Consider the following 20,451-nt stretch of genomic DNA (forward strand, 5'->3'; position numbering starts at 1 on the left):
TTTATTGAAACATTTTTCTCAAACACTGTAAAATAACCCCTCTCTCCCATCCCCAACCATGGCATTAGTCCAAAAGAACTAAATTGGGGTATTTGTGCTTTACCCAAATGGTAATGAGGACAGACAGTAGTAGTAGAACTGACTTGGCAATGAGAAAGAGAGATGTGTATCTGTTTCGCGGAGTTATGACCCGATCTGGATCGTCTACAGAGTAGTAACCTGTGGAATAAACAAGAGTGGGCTCTTAGTTTCTCCCCGTGTGCTAACCCAGCCACACAGTACCCAGTGAAAAGCTGAAGGTTTGCATACGTACGTGAGACCTGGTCTCGTTGTTGGTTAACTGTGAAGCCAGAATTAAGAAAAGGTTGGTTAGATATAGGTAGTATGTAGGCACATACACATATATGTTTCCAATTACAGCTTTCTACGTATGGACTTGACTTACCCTTTAAGTACAGTGATTTTCAAAGATCAATAAAGGTTTTGCTACTAGGTCAACTTAGTATTGTTTAGTTGCCCCTCCACCCTGCCCCAGACTGGGTTTCTCTGTGTAGCCTTGCCTGTCCTGGACTCGCTTTGTAGACCAGGCTGGCCTCAAACTCACAGAAATCTGCCAGCCTCCCGAGTGCTGGGATTAAAGGCATGTGCTACCACGCCCAGCCCTTTTCAGTTTTTTTTTTTATACAGACTTAATATGTGAATTTTTGTACAAAAGAAATTCTGCCATAATGAATGGAAATGTCATTTAATATGCCACAACTACCAGATGAATCTTATTTTGTGCTGTGGTTGAAACTAAAGATTAAATTAAATTATTTGTTTTAAGTAATAAAATTAAAGTATTTTCTAAGCTCCTCATGTAGAGTGGTACTGTTTATAGTGAATGAGGCAGCAGTTTCTCTCCCAGCCCAGGACAACATCAGAGCCTCCGCGGGGCATCCGGCTTATCTAAAGTCAAAATTCTGTCTCTTTTTCTGACTTCAGATTTTGATATTCAGAGCACTGGGAAAGGAGAGTTCCTGGACCACTTTTGGCCTTCTAGCTTGCTTTTACATGGGCTGCTGTGGAGTGCCTAGGATGGACCATTTAGGAGCTGGTTCTGGGCACTTGTGAGCATCTCTGGTCATTGTACCCGAGCCCAGGCCGAGTGCCATGATCCTAACTTCTTTTGACAGTTATATCAGTGACTTTGAAGGCATGGTGTTTGTTTTTCCCACGTGTACCTGCAGAGTCATACAGCCACGATTCACGTAGGGAAACAAATGGACATCCATGTACCAGCTAAAACTACCTCATGTACCACTCGCATGTCCATCGTTTGCACAGTAGTGTTGCATAGTGATACTGTGTGCTTAACGGATGATAAACAAGAGATGGGGGGATTTTAGGTTTTCATCTTACGGTGTAATTTGTCAGTTAGGTTCTGTTAAATAAAAGCTTTTATCTTACAGTGTTTACTGCCTGAACCTCACCATAAAAGGTGGGGTGGTTATGCTTCAACTGGAAACCTGATTTTTCAGTATTGGTACAAAAGTAAGATGCTTTCAAGTAGGCCAACATATTTAAGAAGCGTGTAAGTTGAGCTTTATAAGTAGAAAATTAGTGACACTCTAGAGGGTATTAAAGTCATCTAAAGTAAATGTCTTATGAGTACCATGCAAGTTTGTGTCCAGAGAGTCCAGAGAGCTCAGGGGTTTTCATTATTGCCCTGCAGCCATCAAGTGTGGACACCATCCCATGTTAGCGCTCTAAAGGGCGACAGCTAAAGCACTGCTAGCACTTTCATGCTGTGGCAGATACTATTAACTGAGATAGTTCATTGGATGACTTCACTCCCTGTATGATGTAGTGCTGGTGTACGCATTCTATTGAGGAAATGGGTACAGAGTGATGGCCAGGGTCACAGGTACAACTCTTCATTAGTTAGCATGTTGGCTCTGAGAAGAAGTTACTGCATTTCCTGATTCATGGATTGAGAGGAAAAAATGGGTCAGGTATGATTTCATACCTGGAAAAAAAGTTTGTTTAAATGGAGGAAAGTGCACAGCTTCCGGGGATTTATGTCTAGAAGGGACTTTGGGAATGATGTGTACAGCCGACACTTCCTAACAGGGTTCATACAGTGAAACCTGGACTACTGCCCCCCTTCTTTTCTAAGCCCCCCTTCTCCCAGCCTCAATGCTATGAGGTAGTTTATCACAGGGATGGCACAGAGGAACCATGGGGTCGGAGTAACCACAGTAGCTCTGGTTTCCCTTCGCACCATGGGAAGTTAGGGAGACATCTTAAAGGACACGCTGTTAAGCTTAAGTCTGGGCCTAGAACAGTGAGCTATTATGTCACAGCTTTCTAGAAAATAGCTACTGGATAAGACAAGTACTTATTATGCCCTAGTTCTGTGGAAAGTATTGTTATCTTACTTACTGCAGAGATTGTTCAGACACTTGTCATCTGTTGGGCAGTCACTGCAAGTGGCACCTTGTTTGTATGGCTGCGTTGGGTAATTTCCTCTGTAAAGCAGATGACCGTTAGTAGAAGCCCCCAACACAGTTGTTCCTTACACCAAATGCCTGCCCAGATCCAGAATGATGATGGGATGGATGAAGATTCAGGAGGCTAATAAAACGCATGGAGATGGAAGCAAGTACAAGGTTGCCAGTGTCTGAGGGGATCGTGTAATGTGCCTGTGTCTAGGGACCTTGTATAATGTATGCCATTGCATTGAATTCTGAGATGACTCTGAGAATGAATTATTTTTGTTTCTGTTTAGCAGGTAAGGAAACTGAAGACTTGAGATTAATAACTTGCCAAGGATCTCAGTGTGTGTGTGTGTGTATCAGGAAGAAATGTAGAAATACCTTATGTTGGGCTCTACTTAACCCATAGCCTATGTGATTACTTTCAAACACTACCTAGGGTAGAAAAGCTATTATACTTTATATGTATTGTCAACATACCAGCCATCATAGTTTTTACTGGACACACTACTGGGCTGTGGTAATGATCTCCAGAAGAAAAAGATGGGGAAATTAGAAACAATTCATTTGCATATAAATGTGATAGCAACTAATAATTGTTATATAATTAAAAATCTAAGGGTCAGAGAGAGCTCAGTAATTGCTATCAAACATGTTTGGACTATTTTCTATGATTTCATCCATGGTAGGCAAATAAATACTCAGCCTCAACCCCCAAAAATATTAATTTCTGAAACAGCTTGAAGCCAAATGAGATTAGAAGACGCAGGTGTACATGTATGGAATGAAATGAAACGTGCTTGGGGTGTCCTTCATCGTTAGAAAGCACAGCACACAGTGAGCAGCCCAAGTTGTAGAAGGGTTTTGATTAAATTATTGTTACCTTATTTTTAAACTGGGCATTCCAAACTAAAATATAAGGGAAAAATGCCACTTAAGAAATTGGCAGATTAATTTTGCGAAAAACATGAAACCAGAAAGACCTGGATTTGTTTGGGTGGGTGTGCTTAAGATAAAGATTTTACCATATTCTGCCTAGTGAAGAAGCAAAATGTTTTTGTTATTGTCCTAGAAACCTGAGAGTAAGAGGTTTGGTACCCTGGGGAAGAGGAGAGACAAGAAGAATGTGCATAAAGGCCCTCAAGGGGATGGCCTAAGGCAGTGGTGCCAGAAGAACACTGGCCTATCTTAGTGGTTAAACCTTACTCCCTCCTTGGTTCTGTGAGCCCCTCTTCCACCCTACTCTGTACCGTGAAGAGAGACACCATGACTAAGGTGGCATTTAATTGGGTTGCTTACAACTTCAGAGCCCTGAGCCTGTTACTATCACGCTGGCAGCATGGCACGAAGGCAGGCAGAGTGCTAGAAAAGCAGCTGAGGTCTATATCCCGATCCAGAGCTCGGCACGGCATGGGCCTTTGAAACCTCAGAGCTACCCCAGTGACACACTTCCTCCATCAAGGCCACAGTGCCTCATCCTTTTATGTACACACACCTCATGAATACAACTTTCAAGATAAGACTGGCTGGCTCGTTTGAAGGCCAGTAAAGGCTATTTATTAAAAAGAAGATCTATGAAGTTATTTTATACAAGCCTAATAATCTAGTTCAAAATTTGATACAGTTCTGAAGATAGCATGGATCCATACTAGAATTCATATTTAGACTTAATGTTATAAAAATAAATATTTTAATCAATAACTGCTAGGTACTGTCTATACTTCTTATTTCTAGATCGTTCTCCTATGTAACTTTTACAGCTATAGGAACTAATTGGTATTGCTGTCATTGTTGACTTTTTGGGTACAACAGATTCAGAGACCAATGTGAGGCCACACAGTATTCCAATGGCCCTAACCTACCCTTCTAAGGTCATGAAAAATTGTCACTGGTTCAGTTACAATTTTGGCCACTTTTTCTGTTGTTTCCCTTTCCAGATGAGATTTTTAAGTCAAAACTATTCTAAGAGACACTTGACTTTAGTTCCTCCCTCTGGTTTGCACACAATCAGATTATTGACTACCTCCCCAGAACAATAATTCTGAAAAAAAAAAAAAAAATGAGTTTGTTCCAGTTCAGGAATCCAAGCAAAACTCAGGGCAGCAAATATAAGGAAAATGGTTACACATGACAAGGGTTTAAAGCCCTAAAATATACACAACTGTAAATCTCACTAAGAGAATCACCACAATAGAAGAATGGGGCAGGCAATATAATTCACAAAAGAAGATTTAAATGAACAGTCTGGTAAAGTGATTTTTAATAACTAGTCAGCAAAGAGATGGAAAGGAAAAACAGTATTTTTCTGCCATCTGCCTTTCCACCACCTACTGACTTGGTTATGAAGCCCAGCCATGACCTTGAGAGCCCCCACCAGGGACTAATCAGAGCCTGACTGAGAACCCCATTTAGGGGACCTCATTGCCTTTCGGACACATGAGCCACTGTTGGGTTTGGAACACTGGGACCTCCAGAGCCAGACCCCTCTCCATAGCCCATTCACCTGTCAGCACCCACTGACCATGCCAGTCACACTGTGGAGTCTAAACCAGAACTCCAGGTCAGGCAAGTCACCCTCCCGACCATCAGCCACCCAACATCTGAGCTCTAGAACTACCTGGAGCACCACAGGTGATTCCACCTATGGGCCTCTGAACTGGTTTTTCCTCCTGCCTACACAGCTATCCACCACCCCACCCACTGCTCAGCAGAACCAGGACCCCAAAGTGGCCCCAAGACTGAAACTAAGCATCATACAGAGGTCCATAGCCTGACAAGATTCGAACAGCCAGTCAACACAGGTGAACTTAGATATCCATCCATACAGACAGCACCAACTAACTGAGTGCACAAGTCCCCATTGCAACAACACAACATGAGTTATTAGTATGTCTTCTCAAGAATCCAACACCCCCATATAATATTTCCTGAGAAAAGCAACTTAGCCCAAGATAAGGACTTTAACATAGGAATTACAGGTGGGTTCAGTATATCAGGGGGAATGAGTAAATGCGTGAACAGAGACACTGAAAAGACTTGAATAAGATGATGGAAACAACTCACGATGTGAAAGAAGATTCAATAAGGAGATTCTCTGAAGAAACGCTAAACTGCAATAAAACTTTAATTGAAAAACCCAGGAAGTCAAACAAAAAGCTCAGAGGAAAACCTCACCCATGGACTGCAGCGAGAGAGAGAGAGAGAGAGAGAGAGAGAGAGAGAGAGAGAGAGAGAGAGAGAGAGAGAGAGAGAGAGAGAGAGAGAGAATTAGTTAAAGATAATGTTACACACACACACACAACCCAGGAAGAAAATACCCAGGATATCTGGTATACTATGAAAAGACCTACAAATAATAGGTATTGAAGGAAAAGAAATGCAAGTCAAAAGCAGAGAAAATGTGTTTTTGTTTTCATTTTAACTAAAAAAAAAAAATTTTTTTTTTTTTCCTAATCTAAAGAAAGAGAACTCTGTTATTCTGTTATCAAGGTGCAGGAGTCATACAGAACACCATATAGACACAGAAGAAACTCCTCATGACATAGTGATTAACACAAGCCCTTCAAAATAATACCTGACTTCACTGGTGACTTTACAGGTTCCGAAAGAGCAGAGATGCTAACCAAGACTACTATACCCAACAAAACTGTCGGTTCGAATCAAAGGAGGAAATCTTGGCATGAATGTGCACTAAGATGCTTCACATAGGATGCTGGAAGGTATATGTCAGTCTGAAGAGAAGATTAAACATACCTGAGAGAACGAACACAAGGAATAAACAATCCTAGAGCAGATAACCAAGAGAGAGTTGAGAAACCACCACAACAAATTAACAGGGATTAATAAACATTGTTAAGTAATCAATAATTATCATCTCAATTGCTAAGAAAAAGTCAAAGACTACCAGGTTGGAGTAGAAATCAAGATCCAGTGTTTTGCTCCCTCCAAGAAACACCTCAGCATGAAAAACATAGCACCTTAAGTTAAAGGGTGGGAAAAGGTATTCTAAGTGAACATAACTAAAAACCCAGCAGACAGCTGTTTTAACACACGACTTAATAGACTTCAAACCAAAGCTTATCAGGACAGGGAAGGACACTTCATATTTATTCACTAAGGGAAAAGTCCACCAAGAGGACATTACAGTTCTAAACATTTAAACTCCCAATACCACCAAATTTTACAAAAGAAAACATGTTTAGCGCTAAAATGACATTGACCCTAACACAGTGGTAATGGGTGGCTTTATACCCCACTCTTATCCCTAGGTCGTACAGACAAAAACTAAATAGACACAGCCTGGAGTTAAATGGGATATAACGGATGTTTATAGAACATCGCATCCAGACACTAAATGTTCTTTCTTCTCAGCAGCCCATGGCACTTTCCCCAAATTGACTCCATACTAGGACACAAAGCAACTCTCGAGAAACATAGGAACAACTGAAAACACGTGCATTCTGTACAGAAGGAAGATAGCAAGAACGAGCCAGCACATGAAACCTATGGAACATTCACACACAGAATGAGTCAGCATCACCAGCCATTGTGTTTATAATTTTTGAAAGCAAGCTTCAAAACCTTGATTTCTGATCTGACCACAGTTTTCCAAGTATGTGATTTGTGAGCAAAGTAGAATCACTTTTCTCATCTCCAGGAGGGAGAAACTGTTTCTAGCTGACAAATTCAATGGTCTAATGTAATGAAGTAATTAGTGTGAACAGAGCAATTCTGCATTAGTTCTTTGTTTTGAAGTCCAGAAACAATATTGCCTGACAAAGCAATAAGCCAATGTCAACCCTCCTTCCTTGTATTATCAATATATCAATATATGTCCCTGGTGAGCATTTTAGTCTTGCTACCCTTAAGAGATGAATGCTCTTGTAGCGTTTTAAAGCACGTGTGTACACGTGTCCGTATGTGTGTGCACGTGCACACACATTCACACAGTGTATGAGAACATCAATGGAGTGAGTCTCTGGACAAGGGATTTAGAGGCCTTCAGATTCCTCCCTTATGCCTTTTCTAGATTTTCTATATTCAAAATGAATACCTATGTTAGTATATTTTTAGAACTTAATTCAGGCACTTACCCTGGTCCATAGTTGCATACAAAATGGGCTGCATCAGGATAATTAAAGCCAGACACTCTAGGGCAAAACTGCACTGCACAGCCAATCTTGTAACTATCTGCCCAAACAACCTGAAAGTACAAGAAGACTTACCATAGAAATGATGAAATGAACAGTTAGTTATGATCCTTCCCATTATGGGAAGACATATCTGCTCTTAGTTGTACCAACAACCTCTACCTAAGGAAATTTTAGGCATTCAAAATTCAGCTAGAAACAAGTCTTGAATTACAATCCCAGTACAGTGTGCATGGGCGCATGCGTAAAATGAACATGTTCGTGATGAGATGACAGTGTGGAAGGCTGCTGTAGGGTCCCTGCAGGTGTCACTGCTGGCAGGGGAACGAACCACGGAGAGGTGAAAATGAAAACCAGAGACAGCTGGACTTGGTCAGATTGGATTAAAACTTGGAGACTCTGATGCCCATGGTTTAATTCTCATGCACATTTCAACACAAAGCAGGGGGGGGGGGAGGAGAGGAAGGGGGGGTCTCCACATGATAATTCTCAAAACAAAGCCTCAGGATAGCGACACTGAGATTCCCTTGGGAAGTAGCAAATCACCCGTGACCTTTACAATAAGAATGAATTCTATTGGCTGATAAGCAGTGCTCACAGTTAGGGCCTTGAGTAGAAATGGGTCTGTAAGAAGCATACACATGGTTCTTTATATATTTTGGATATTAGACCTTTGTCAGAAGTAGGGTTGGTGAAGATTTTTTCCCAGTCTGTAGGCTGTCGCTTTGTTCTCTTGACAGTGTCTCCTGCCTTACAGAAGCTTCTCAGCCTCATGAGGTCCCAAGAACTCAAGAAATTAAACACCACCAAACCGAATAACCCAATAGAGAAATGGGGCTTGGAACTAAACAGAGAATTCTCAACAGAGGAGTATCAAATGGCTGAGAAACACTTAAAGAAATGCTCAACCTCCTTAGTCATCAGGGAAATGCAAATCAAAACAACTCTGAGATTCCATCTTACACCCATCAGAATGGCTAAGATCAAAAATTCAAGCGACACCACATGCTGGTGAGGATGTGGGGAGAGAGGAACACTCCTTCATTGCTGGTGGGAATGCAAACTAGTACAGCCACTTTGGAAATCTATCTGGTGCTATCTCAGAAAACTGGGAAGAGGGCTTCCTCAAGATCCAGCTATTCCACTCCTTGGAATATACCCAGAAGATGCTCCAGCACACAACAAGAAAATTTGCTCAACCATGTTCATAGCAGCCTTATTCATAATAGCCAGAACATGGAAACAGCCTAAGTGTCCCTCAGTAGAAGAGTGGATAAAGAAACTGTGGTACATATACACTATGGAATACTACTCAGCTATTAAAAACAAGGAATTCCTGAAATTTGTGGATAAATGGATTGAGCTAGAAATGATCATAATGAGTGAGTTAACCCAGAAGCAGAAAGACTCAAATGGTATATACTCACTTATATCTGCATACTAGCCCAAGGGGCATGTCCCACGAAAGCCTTCACTTACCAGGAAACTGGGACAGAGGGGAGGGCATCCTATTGGGACTCTAAATGAGAGACGCATGGGAGAATAGCAAAATGAAAGGATACAGAGGGTCCTAGAAATCTACAAGTAGAACAATATGATAGGCAGATTTGGGCCCAGGGGTCCCGCTCAAACTAAGGCACCAGGCAAGGACAATACAGGCGGTAAACTTTAAACCCCTTCCCAGATCTAGCCAATGATCAGAATATTCTCCACAGTTGAGTGGAGAGTGTGATATGACTTTCTCACGTACTCTGGTGCCTCACATTTGACCATGTCCCCTGGAGGGGGAGACCTGGTGGCACTCAGAGGAAGGACAGCAGGTAGCCAAGAAGAGACTTGATACCCTATGAGCATATACAGGGGGAGGTAATCCCCCTCAGGAACAGTCATAGGGGAGGGGAATAATGGGAAAATGGGGGGGGGAATGGGAGGATACAAGGGATGGAATAAACATTGAGATGTAACAAGAATAAATTAATTAAAAAAAAAAAAAGAAGCATACATGGATTCTAGTGATGGAGGATGCCAAGGTACATGGGATCTCTTTGGTAAGGATGAGTTAAGAGACAAAGCCCAGGATGAGAGGCCAAACAATTCTCAGGATTCGGGGGAAATTGAAGTGGAAGCTGGTTCCTAATAGAATAGCAAAAGATCACCAGGGTTGTTTGCCCACTTTCATGCCAGCATTCTAGGTGACCAGACATCGTTCTTCCTTCCACTGAAGGAAGCAAGCCTGTGTGGTCGACAATCCTGCTTTCTCCAATGCTTACTCTAAGCCGCACTTCCCATGGAGAGCTAGTACAATGGAATAAAACTGGGTAACTTGGCGGAGTGTCTGAAGGGAAGAAAGCAGCAGATGATTCAAAGGCTTGCTTAGGGAAGACATAGCTGAAGTGACCTTTGAACTGAGATGTGAGCAATGAGGATGTAGATTGGGAATAAACATCACAAGACTTGGACAATGGACAAGATCCATTCTCAGGGATAAAGGATCCCGGAGTACAAATTGTTTGACATGTTAAGAGTGGCAGAAAAAAAAAAGACAAGTGGGGGCACAATCTGATTGGGGGACAGTCATAGACAATCTGATCAAAGGCAGCAGACTGAAGGAGTTCTGTTAGGTAAGGAAAACACACTTTCTGGGTTCACTTGGGACTTATTAGATGACTGAGATGATTGGGGGAGGGGGAGGCAACTCTGGAAGTTGTTTCCAAATGAATACATGGTGACTCACTCTTGGGTGATGGAATTCCTGGAAACCGATGGAGGTCATGACTCACAAGAATTGCTGAAAACACTATTTTGTTCTGAGTCTTGGGGGAGCATTTGGGCTTGGGACTCAAGTGCCTTTTTTTTTTTTTTTTTTTTTTTTTTTTTTTTGAGACAGACTAGGGAATAAGCAAGGTGAATAGGACCGTGGGCACAAAGTCCTGTTCAAACATGTTCACTTTGAGCTGCCTTCTATATATTCCATAGCTGCTGGGCTTAACCATCTGCAGTTCAGAGGATGGGGTGACACCAGAGATGGAACTCTTGAGGGCACACAGCTAAATAAGACGGCAGAGGGAGTAGAAACAAAGAATAATTGCAAACTTGGCTTAAGAAACTATTGTAGCTGTCAGTAAAACAGATGTAAAACGCGGTCCCTGATATTGAGGAAACGGACAACAGAACTGGTTCCCAAGAAGGCAGCTGTGCTGTCAGACTGGGCCCAATGCTCAAGGGAGCTCCAAGCTTAGTCTAAATCAGTATGTGGCTGCGTATTCAGCAACTCCAATGGTTTTCTCCTTTCTCTCTTTGTTTTTGTTTTTGTTTTTTGTTTTGTCTTTGGAAAGACATATGTGGACAAAAGGGAATCTTTATTCACTGTTGGTGGGAGTGCAAACTAACCCAGACACTGTGGAAATCGGTGTGGAGGTTTCTCAGAAAACTCAAGTAGATCCACCATGTGCTCTAGCTGTGCAGCATTCCCAATGGGCTCGAGTCATTGTATTACAGACACACTTGCTCATTGGTATTTATCATAGCACTGTTCACAATAGCTATGCTATGGAGCAAATGGAGGCGTTTAACAATAAAGGATTGTTTGTTTGTTTTGAGACAGGCTTTTCTCTGGGTAGCCTTGGATCTCCTGGAACTCACTCTGTAGACCATGCTGGCCTCAAACTTAGAGATTCACATACCTCTGCCTCCTGAGTGCTAGGATTAAGGGTGTGCACCACCACTACCACCCAGCTACGATCTCCTTTTTTCAGTGAAGCATCCTACATCCTACCTCTTTACTTCCCTGATTCCCATAAATGATGTCTCATCTCTACTAAAAATGATTAGTATCAAAGACTACAGAAAACCTTTGAGGAGCTAATGAGTTTGTCTTGAAGACAAACCAACCACCAAACATCTTTTACAGTGATAGAGAAATCACATTTTATTTTTTAAATATATTTTATTAATTTATTCATGTTACATCTCAATTGTTATCCCATCTCTTGTATCCTCCTATTCCTCCCTTACACCCATCAGAATGGCTAAGACCAAAAACTCAAGCGACACCACATGCTGGCGAGGATGTGGAGAGAGAGGAACACCCCTTCATTGCTGGTGGGAATGCAAACTAGTACAGCCACTTTGGAAATCTATCTGGTGCTATCTCAGAAAATTGGGAATAAGGCTTCCTCAAGACTCAGCTATTCCACTCCTTGGAATATACCCAGAAGATGCTCCAGCACACAACAAGAAAATTTGTTCAACCATGTTCATAGCAGCCTTATTCATAATAGCCAGAACATGGAAACGGCCTAAGTGTCCCTCAGTAGAAGAATGGATAAAGAAACTGTGGTACATTTACACTATTAAAAACAAGGAATTCAGCCGGGCGTGGTGGCGCACGCCTTTAATCCCAGCACTCGGGAGGCAGAGGCAGGTGGATCACTGTGAGTTTGAGGCCAGCCTGGACTACAAAATGAGTCCAGGACAGTCAAGGCTACACAGGGAAACCCTGTCTCGAAAAACCAAACCAAAACAAAACAAAACCCAAAGAATTCCTGAAATTTGTAGACAAATGAATTGAACTAGAAATGTTCAAAATGAGTGAGTTAACACAGAAGCAGAAAGTGTCAGATGATATATACTCACTTACATCTGGACACTAGCCCAAGGGGCATGTCCCATGAAAGTCTTCACATACCAGGAAAGTGGGACAGAGGGGAAGACTTCCTATTGGGACTCTAGGTGAGAGAAGCAAGGGAGAATGGGGAAATGGAAGGATCCAGAGGGTCCTAGAAACCTATAAGAAGAACATTATGATGGGCAGATCTGTGCTCGGGGTGTCTGCTCAAACTATGGCACCAGCCAAGGACAATACATGCAGTAAACTTTGAATCCCTACCCAGATCTAGCCAATGGACAGGACATTCTCCATAGTCGAGTAAAGAGTGGGGACCAACTTTCACACGAACTCTGGTGCCCCATATTTGACCATGTTCCCTTGATGGGGAGACCTGGTGGCACTCAGAGGAAGAATAGCAGACTACCAAGAAGAGACTTGATACTCTAAGAGCATATACAGGGGGAGGAGGTCCCCCTCAGTCACAGACATAGGGGAGGGGAGTAGGGGGAAAGTGGGAGAGAAATCACATTTTAAAATGAAATTTTTTACCATAATCATCAAGCCATTTTGTGCCAAGAATTGGGCTAAGTATGTGGGCACAATGGTGAGTGATCTGGAGGGTAGCAGGAATCTTCAAAATGTAGACAGAGGTGGTCATTGTTACATGAAGCTCTGATCACTCTCAATGGTTCTAAGACATGGCATAGGACCATTCTCTGGGAAGGGAGGTTGAGCTGGAGCTGTATCTGTCTTTGAAGCATCATCTGTTTGAACTCAAGGGGGAGAAGACACATTCACAGAACTGCAACAATAGCCAGTCTGGCTGCAGCAAAGAAGTCAAGCTTACTGTAGAAAAATTATCACACTGTGTGGTTTGAAAGAAAAAATGGCCCCAGTAACTCCTAGGACTGATGCTCTTAGGAGGTGTGTTTTTGTTGAGGTTGCTGTGGCCTGCGGGTGGGTTCTAGGGTTTCAAATGCTCAATCCAGGCCCAGTGTCACTCTTTTCCTGCTGCCTCACAATCCTGATGCAGAGCTCTCAGCTCCTTCTCCAGCACCGTGTCTACTGCACACTGCCATGCTTCCTGCCATGCCAAAGGAAGCTAAGCCAGCCCCAGTGAAATGCCCTCCATCATAAGAGTTGCTGTGCTCACTGCATCTGTTCACAGCAATAAAACCCTACCTGAGACACACTCACTGAGGAGAGTGTAGAGGGCGGGGGAGAGTGAGTGGTGGATGGAATCTGAGCTTCCCTCAGGCCTTCTGCTGGGACAAGGGACATGGTGACATGGGAAGGGACATGGTGACATGGGTAGGAGCACCTGCCTTATGCAGACTGACTTTACTTGGTTTGGGAGCTGGAAGAGTCTACAAAGGTTGTTCCTAGAATCTCAGAGACAAGGAGTAGTGCCTTTCTTTAGCTAGAGATAGATTTTTCTCCATGACTAAAAAGGACTGTTACCCAAGGACCAGCTCTCTAAATATATTGTCAAGAATCTCAAGCAGGGGACTCAACTCTAGTCTAGACGGGCAGTGGAAGTGGCTTGGGCCAGTGTTTTGTTGAGACACTGAATATTGTAGGGCCAATATGACACTTGTACTTTAACTTTCCAACTTTTGCTTCATCTTGAAATTTTTATTTTTTTCATTTTACTTGTGACTGATTTTACCCAGAATATTCTCCATAAGATGCAGAATTCTGAGCCCATGTCAGACTTACTAAATGAGAAACAGTGGTGGTATTCTTTTTAAAGATTTATTTATTTTATGTCTATTAGTGCTCTATTTGCAATGTATACCTCCATGCCAGAAGAGGGCACCAGATCACATTACAGATAGTTGTGAGCCACCAGGTGGTTACTGGGAATTGAACTCAGGACCTCTGGAAGAACGGACAGTGCTCTTAACCACTGAGCCATCTTCCTCAGTCCCAGTGGTGGCGGTGTTCTTATACCTCCATTTCAATAACTCCCTCCACATGCTGCAACTTCCATGCCACCAGTTCCACTTGCCTTAGCTCACTTAGCGTTTGTTCACTCTCTTGGTTTTTCAGCACTTCGATAACGTTGTCAAGTTTCTTAATTCTTGTGTCTCCTGTACTTTTTCAGAAATGTGCAAATGTTGGCTAGCATCCATTGTATGCTATAGGTGTTGTGTTAGCTTATTAGTCATTTGTTAAGGACAGCAGGACACAGTTGGGAATGGCTTCTGGTTCTCAGAAGAGCTCTCCCTGATTTGGGGAGTCACGTGTGTGCATGGCTGGCACAATTAAGAGTTTCTCTGAGCAAGGATGATACATAAACTATCCAGTCAAGGGTTCACACTTTGTCCCACACAGTAAGTGATGTGGCAGGTAGTTCTTGAAAATGGAGTTTGTTGAATTTGAAAAGAAAGAGACTCCAGTATAAATTAACCAGGCATAGGTGTACAGTGGATATGAACGAGCCTGGTATTTTAATTGATTTTAAGTACCTGAGCATGCAAAAATAGGTAGCAGTCAGAACACAATTCACTTTATAACAGACTTGTTACCCATACTTGTATCCCTCACCCCAGGGAGTCAAACCCAGAAGAGTAAATTCAACTTCATGTCACGCAGACTTCAGACCACAGAAACAAATTTGTAAATCCCCCTTTACATCTAGGAAAAATAGGAAGGCGAATCCCTGGGTCATGAGAAAGCGAATTTTCAAAATCATATCTATCTCCCATATAGACATGGAACTGAATTAGTGGTCCTAACCTCTTCAGTAGACTACCATGTTCTGTCTTCCCCGCAGAAGAGGGACCTCGTCACGGGAGAACATCCGGGAACTCCCACTTGGTCAGTGAGCACGGCGGTTACCTTTCTAAACTGTAAGACTCATTTAGGTCCTTACCACAAACATGTCAGGGAGCTTGTACCATCTATCCGTCAACAAACTGAGTTAGGGAGATGACCGTAAATGTTCCCCTAGAGCCACGTAGTTAGTGAGAAGAGAGTTCAGTTCACTTTGTCAGATATACTGCGAGGCTTTAATGAATGTAATGTATGCAGGTTATCTCGCGCGAGTATCTCGTACGGCCTAGACTGATGGCTCTTGCATATGGTAACTAATGACTATGTTACCAATGACTCCAAGTGTGTTTTCCTCTCATAACTAACATACTAGCTCACTATTTTCCCAACACCGAGTTCAGTTCTTTCTTCACCTTTAAATGGCGGTTTCAAGAGACTCTATAAGGACACCATACTTACTTACCTGAGTGTAATGGCCACAGACATTGGTGCATCTCATAGTGCTGAAGTCATAGTATTTGATTTCATCGTACCAGGATTTGATGGCTGAAGATGCTGAAAAGAGGGATAAAGATCCGGTCCAGATATTTTCTCCCAGTACGGTGAAGTTTGGGTGTAGCCGCGACATCAGCTCTGGGTTGTGTTGAAACCGACAAGACTGCGTCCATGCTTTTGCAATCTGGGCTAGTTTTGGGTCCCAAGACTGAAACATAAACAACATAGGAGTCAAGGAAGAAATCTCTTACTCAAAATTGTAAGAGTGTTATTAATAACACAAGGCTGTCCCTCGCCCTCCTGCCCACATTCAGATCTGTAGGCCTCACTGGCTTACTACTTTAGGGCCAGGTCCCGGTCCCTTTCGGAGTGGGAGTGAAAGTGGCAAAAGGCATGATGACAAGAATCCAGAAGGGAGCTGTTGTCTATTATGCTAACTAGTCTCTACCTGCTAACTAGGTCGAGACGATGTCTTCCATTTCTGTTGCTGTGAAATACCATGAAGAAAATGCAAGTTGAGGAGGAAAAGGGCTTATTCAGTGTACACTTCCACACTGCTGTTCATCACCAAAGGAAGTCAGGACAGGAACTCAAACAGGGCAGGATCCTGGAGGCAAGAGCTGATGCAGAGACCATGGAGGGGTGCTGCTGACTGGCTTTGCTCCCAGAACAAGCTTGCTTTCTTATAGAACCCAGGACCACCAGCCCAAGGATGGAATCACCTGCACTGGGAAGAGCTCCCCCCCCTCCCCAGTTGATCACTAATTGAGAAAATGCCTTACAGCTGGATCTCGTGGAGGCATTTTCCCCTCCTGAGACTCTTTCCTCTCTGACGACTCTAGAGTGTGTCGAGCTGGCACAGAATCAGCCAGTACAAATAAGAAGAGTCAGGTCAGAGAGTGACCAGGAGAGAAGCAGAAATGCCCGCATCTGCAGGTGATGCCCTGGGAGACAAGCAAGTCCAGTGATGCAGTAGGGCAATTAAAAAAATCAGCATCCTACCAAGATGAGACTTGATAGCCTATGACCATATAATGGGGGAGGAGGTCCACTGGGTCATAGACCTAGGGGAGGGGATAGGGTGAAAGCGGGAGGGAGGGAGGAACGGGAGCATATACAAGTGATGGAATAACAACTGAGTTGTAATCTGAATAAATTAAGAAAATAAAAATATAAATAAATACTCAAGATGCTTTTATAAAAAAAAATTAGCATCCAATACATGCTAGCCTTTGTGTAAAGTAGTAGTGGGAAAAAAGAAGAAGAAGAAGAAAAAAAGAATCTCCAGAATTCCATTCCTCCGGCTATAGGATATGCAGGAATAATCCTTACCAAGGGGATGAAAAATGTCTACAAAGAAAACTGTGAAAGTCACAAGTAGGTTATAGAAAAGATAAAGTTGGGCTAATAATGTTTATTATTAAACATCCTATAATTATGGCAGTATTACCTAACCTCCTGTCATAATCAATAAAAGACATAAACACCAGTTTCATTTTATAATAATACTTATTTTACTTGGGGCTGGGGCAGATAGTTCCACCTATGCTATTTCATTATTTCCTTGCCCCCATTCACATGCCATCTGCTTTATTAATCATTTCTGTCTGGGCTACCTCCCATGCATAATTCCATAAAATACTGGCTTATACTCTCATCCTGGCCGCTTTTCTCCATGAGGATCAATTCTTGCAGGATACATGGTTCTTTACCTATACCATGGCTCCTAGTACCCACCCCCTCATGATCTTTCTGCCTCCAAAGTCTGAGAACCTCAGCTCTGCCCCCACACTGCTACTCTGTCCAGGTGAAGCCTTTTATCCAGTCAATCAGGAATAATTTCTCAGGCAAGGTTACAAATGTCATTTTGGGGTACATGTCTGCTCATAAAAGACCGCAAGCCAACCTCGGGGAGTAAAATAACTTAACAATCAAATACAAGGCACCAGACCATGCTGTTATGACACACTAGAGACATACTGGGGACAATGCTAGAGCAGAGCAATGGTTCTCAACCTGTGGGGCGTGACCCTCCCTTGGCAAACCTCTCTCTTTATATATTAACATTACGATTCATAACGTAGCAACATTACAGTTATGAAGTAGCAATGAAAATATGGCCGGGATCATGACAACATGAAGAGCTGTATTAAAGGGTTGCAGCATTAGGAAGTTTGAGACCTGCTGATGGAAGAAGCCGTTCATACTCATGGACTTGGGGTTGTGAAATGGCAGGACCACTGAAAGATGCTGACAGACTCATTTCACTCCGAACCCTTTCTTCTTAGAGCTACAGAAAAGCATCTGACAGTTCACACAGAAGCACAAAGGCTCCATAGGCCGAAGGGCTTCTGAGCAAAAAATAACAGTGCTAGAGGAACTGTCAACCTGGACTTCAAAAATCGGGTGCGGGTCAGAAAAGAGAAGAGTGGTATTGGCATCAAGACAGACAAAGGACACTAATGGAAGAGGACTTTAGAAAAATGGTGCTGAGGAAACTGGCTGTGTGCACACAGAAGCACAGAACCAGGTTCTTGCAACGTATAAGAGACAAGTCAGGATGTATTACAAATCCTAATATGAGACCTGAAACCACCATAGCCAAATGTCTCAATTTTACCTCACCTTTTTCTATCTGTAGCTTTTATTTTGTTCTCTTCTGCCCGATTACTTTGGCTAAGATTTCAGTATATGGAGCATAGGCAACATTTAAGAACTGGCAGGTGAGACTGCTCCAACTCTAAACCATGGGCACAGCAAAAGCTAACATTTCTGGAGTGAAGGTACAGCCTGAAGAATGGGAGAGAAATTGGGAGCGATAATACACGTCTCTTTAATCCAACACCAAAGGTGCAGTCAGGCAGATCTTTTGAGTTCGAGGCCAGCCTCACCTACATATCAAGTTCCAGGTTAGCCAGGACTGGTGAGACTCTCTCAGGTGACACACACCTGTAATCCCAGCACTCGGCAGGCAGAGGCAGACAGATCTCTGTCAGTTTGAGGCCAGCCTGGTCCTCAGAGTGAGTTCCAAGACAGCCAAGGCTACACAGAGAAACCCTATCTTCAGAAAAGAAAGAAAAAAAAAAAAAAAGAAGGAAAGAGAGAGAGAGAAAGAGAAAGAGAAACACAGAGAGAGAGAGAGAGAAAGGAAAAAAAAAAAAGATGTCCTAGCTACTCATCCATCCACAGATTAATACCCAAAATATATGAAGAGCTAAAAGAGCTAAACGCTAACAGGATAACAAATCCAATAACCAACAAACGAGCTGAACAGAGTCCTTCAGAGAAGCATAGCTCAATATCCTTAGCCATTAGGGAAATGCAAATAAAAAGTACATTAATATGTGGCTGGAGAAAAGGCCCTTACATGCTGCTGATAGGAATGTAAATTAGTTCAGCCACTTTGGAAACCAATATCACACACACACACACACAAAAAAAACCCCACACACAAGACTATCACGTGATTCAGCTATAACATTTTTGGGCATGCACTTACAGGGATGGAAGCCAGCACCCTCTGAAGATATCTACATACCCCTCATTTTTATTGTGGTACTATTTATAATCTCCGAGCTGTGGAGTACATCCAGTGGTCCACAAACAGACTTATGTGGATGGGTGTGTATGTGTGTACATAAGCATACTATGGAGTATTGTTCAGCACAGAGAATAATGACACCATCTGCAGGAAAATAGATGGGACTGGAGATCATCACGGAAGTCAAAGAAAGCAGATGAAGAGAGATGAAGATCACATAAAAGCAGAACAACAAAGGGAGCAGAGAGAGAGGGCCGAAAGGGCAATGCTATGAGTGTCATCAAAGCACTTGGGTGACATTATCATGAGTCACCATAATTGTGTACAGAACACAACAATTAAAAAGAAAAAACAACTTAAGGCACAAAAAGAAACCTCACAAATATTAGCAGGGGGAAAAAAAGTGACAAAGGGAAGTCTGCTTGCTGCTCCCGGCTGGGGAGAGGCGTGTACAGAAATAACTGATTAACGCCTGTGGCATTGCTTAAGGCAGTGTTGGGACGGGGCTTCACTGTGTGGGCTCCGAGCGCACTCTCAGTTTATTGCACACACGAATTACAAGCAAAACCAAACCCACCAAAAAGCCTAAACAAAACAACAACAAACCCCCTCCCAAACAAAACAAAACAAACAACAAAAAAACCAAACCCAGTCAGGAGTACCTAGAATTCACACTCAAATTAAAGCAATGTCTGACTGACATGCGCTATGGATACTGCTTAGTGCACTCACCATGTACAGCATGTTCCTGGCCCTCGGGTTCACTTTGGACCGAAGTAAGTTGTGAATGTGAACACATTCCTTGATGAATTCCTCAGCTGTTATATCTGGCAAAGTACTTGCGGTATACGAAGAACTGGAAACAGAAGAAGCCATCCAGATTGTCACAGCAAGGACGACCAGCATGACCCCTCTGGCTGGACCCAGACTCCAGAGCCTCAGGATTCTGACCGAGCGCTTGGTTCTCTCAGGCTACGGACTGTTTCTTCCGTGTTGGAGATTGAATCCAGGGTCACTTGTGCCAGGCAAGTGCTCTGCCACTGAACTACCTCTTCAGCACGGGCTTCATTTAGGTTTTTTTCTTTCTTTCTTTCTTTCTTTCTTGTGTGGCCAGCTTCACAAAAGCACAGTCAACTTCAGCTTGGGAAGCCTGAAAGCAGAACATGAAATCGTCATGAAATGTACTCCCTGGGGTTTCACCATATATGGATTACAGCTCATTTTATTCTTAACCCTGTCTTGTCGGTGCCTCTCAGCGACGCTGCACCTAGAAACCAGGAATTCTTCTTAGGCGACATCAGGCTCTGAGCTGAGAGGTATCCCCGGTGGGATTTCTGCATTCTTTCAAAGTAAGAGTATTAGTCAGCGTTCTCTAAAAGGAAAAGAACGGGCATGACATAA

At 42.8% G+C, this 20,451-nt stretch overlaps 1 protein-coding gene across 1 annotated transcript; it reads right to left on the reverse strand.

Annotated features, from left to right (window-relative positions):
- Window positions 1-39: 39 nt before the first annotated feature.
- Glipr1 (GLI pathogenesis related 1) lies at window positions 40-20,044 on the reverse strand. Its single transcript, XM_051139699.1, has 6 exons — window positions 19,783-20,044; window positions 15,478-15,717; window positions 7,571-7,680; window positions 2,425-2,510; window positions 314-340; window positions 40-219 (listed from the first exon to the last, which is right to left on the reverse strand). The coding sequence occupies exons 1-6, from the start codon at window positions 19,954-19,956 to the stop codon at window positions 65-67; spliced, it is 792 nt and encodes a 263-aa protein (XP_050995656.1). The 5' UTR covers window positions 19,957-20,044; the 3' UTR covers window positions 40-64.
- Between the last annotated feature and the right edge of the window lie 407 nt (window positions 20,045-20,451).

This window comes from Acomys russatus, chromosome 31 (assembly GCF_903995435.1).
Source record: "Acomys russatus chromosome 31, mAcoRus1.1, whole genome shotgun sequence".
Classification (NCBI taxonomy): Eukaryota; Metazoa; Chordata; class Mammalia; order Rodentia; family Muridae; genus Acomys; species Acomys russatus.

Excerpts from the sequence above, each read along its gene's own strand:
- Glipr1 (XM_051139699.1), bottom strand. The coding sequence starts at position 19,956 with ATGCTGGTCGTCCTTGCTGTGACAATCTGGATGGCTTCTTCTGTTTCC. Across the intron at positions 15,718-19,782 it reads CCAGGAACATGCTGTACATG|TCTTGGGACCCAAAACTAGC; the intron begins GTGAGTGCACTA and ends TTTATGTTTCAG. Across the intron at positions 220-313 it reads ACAACGAGACCAGGTCTCAC|GTTACTACTCTGTAGACGAT; the intron begins GTACGTATGCAA and ends TTTATTCCACAG.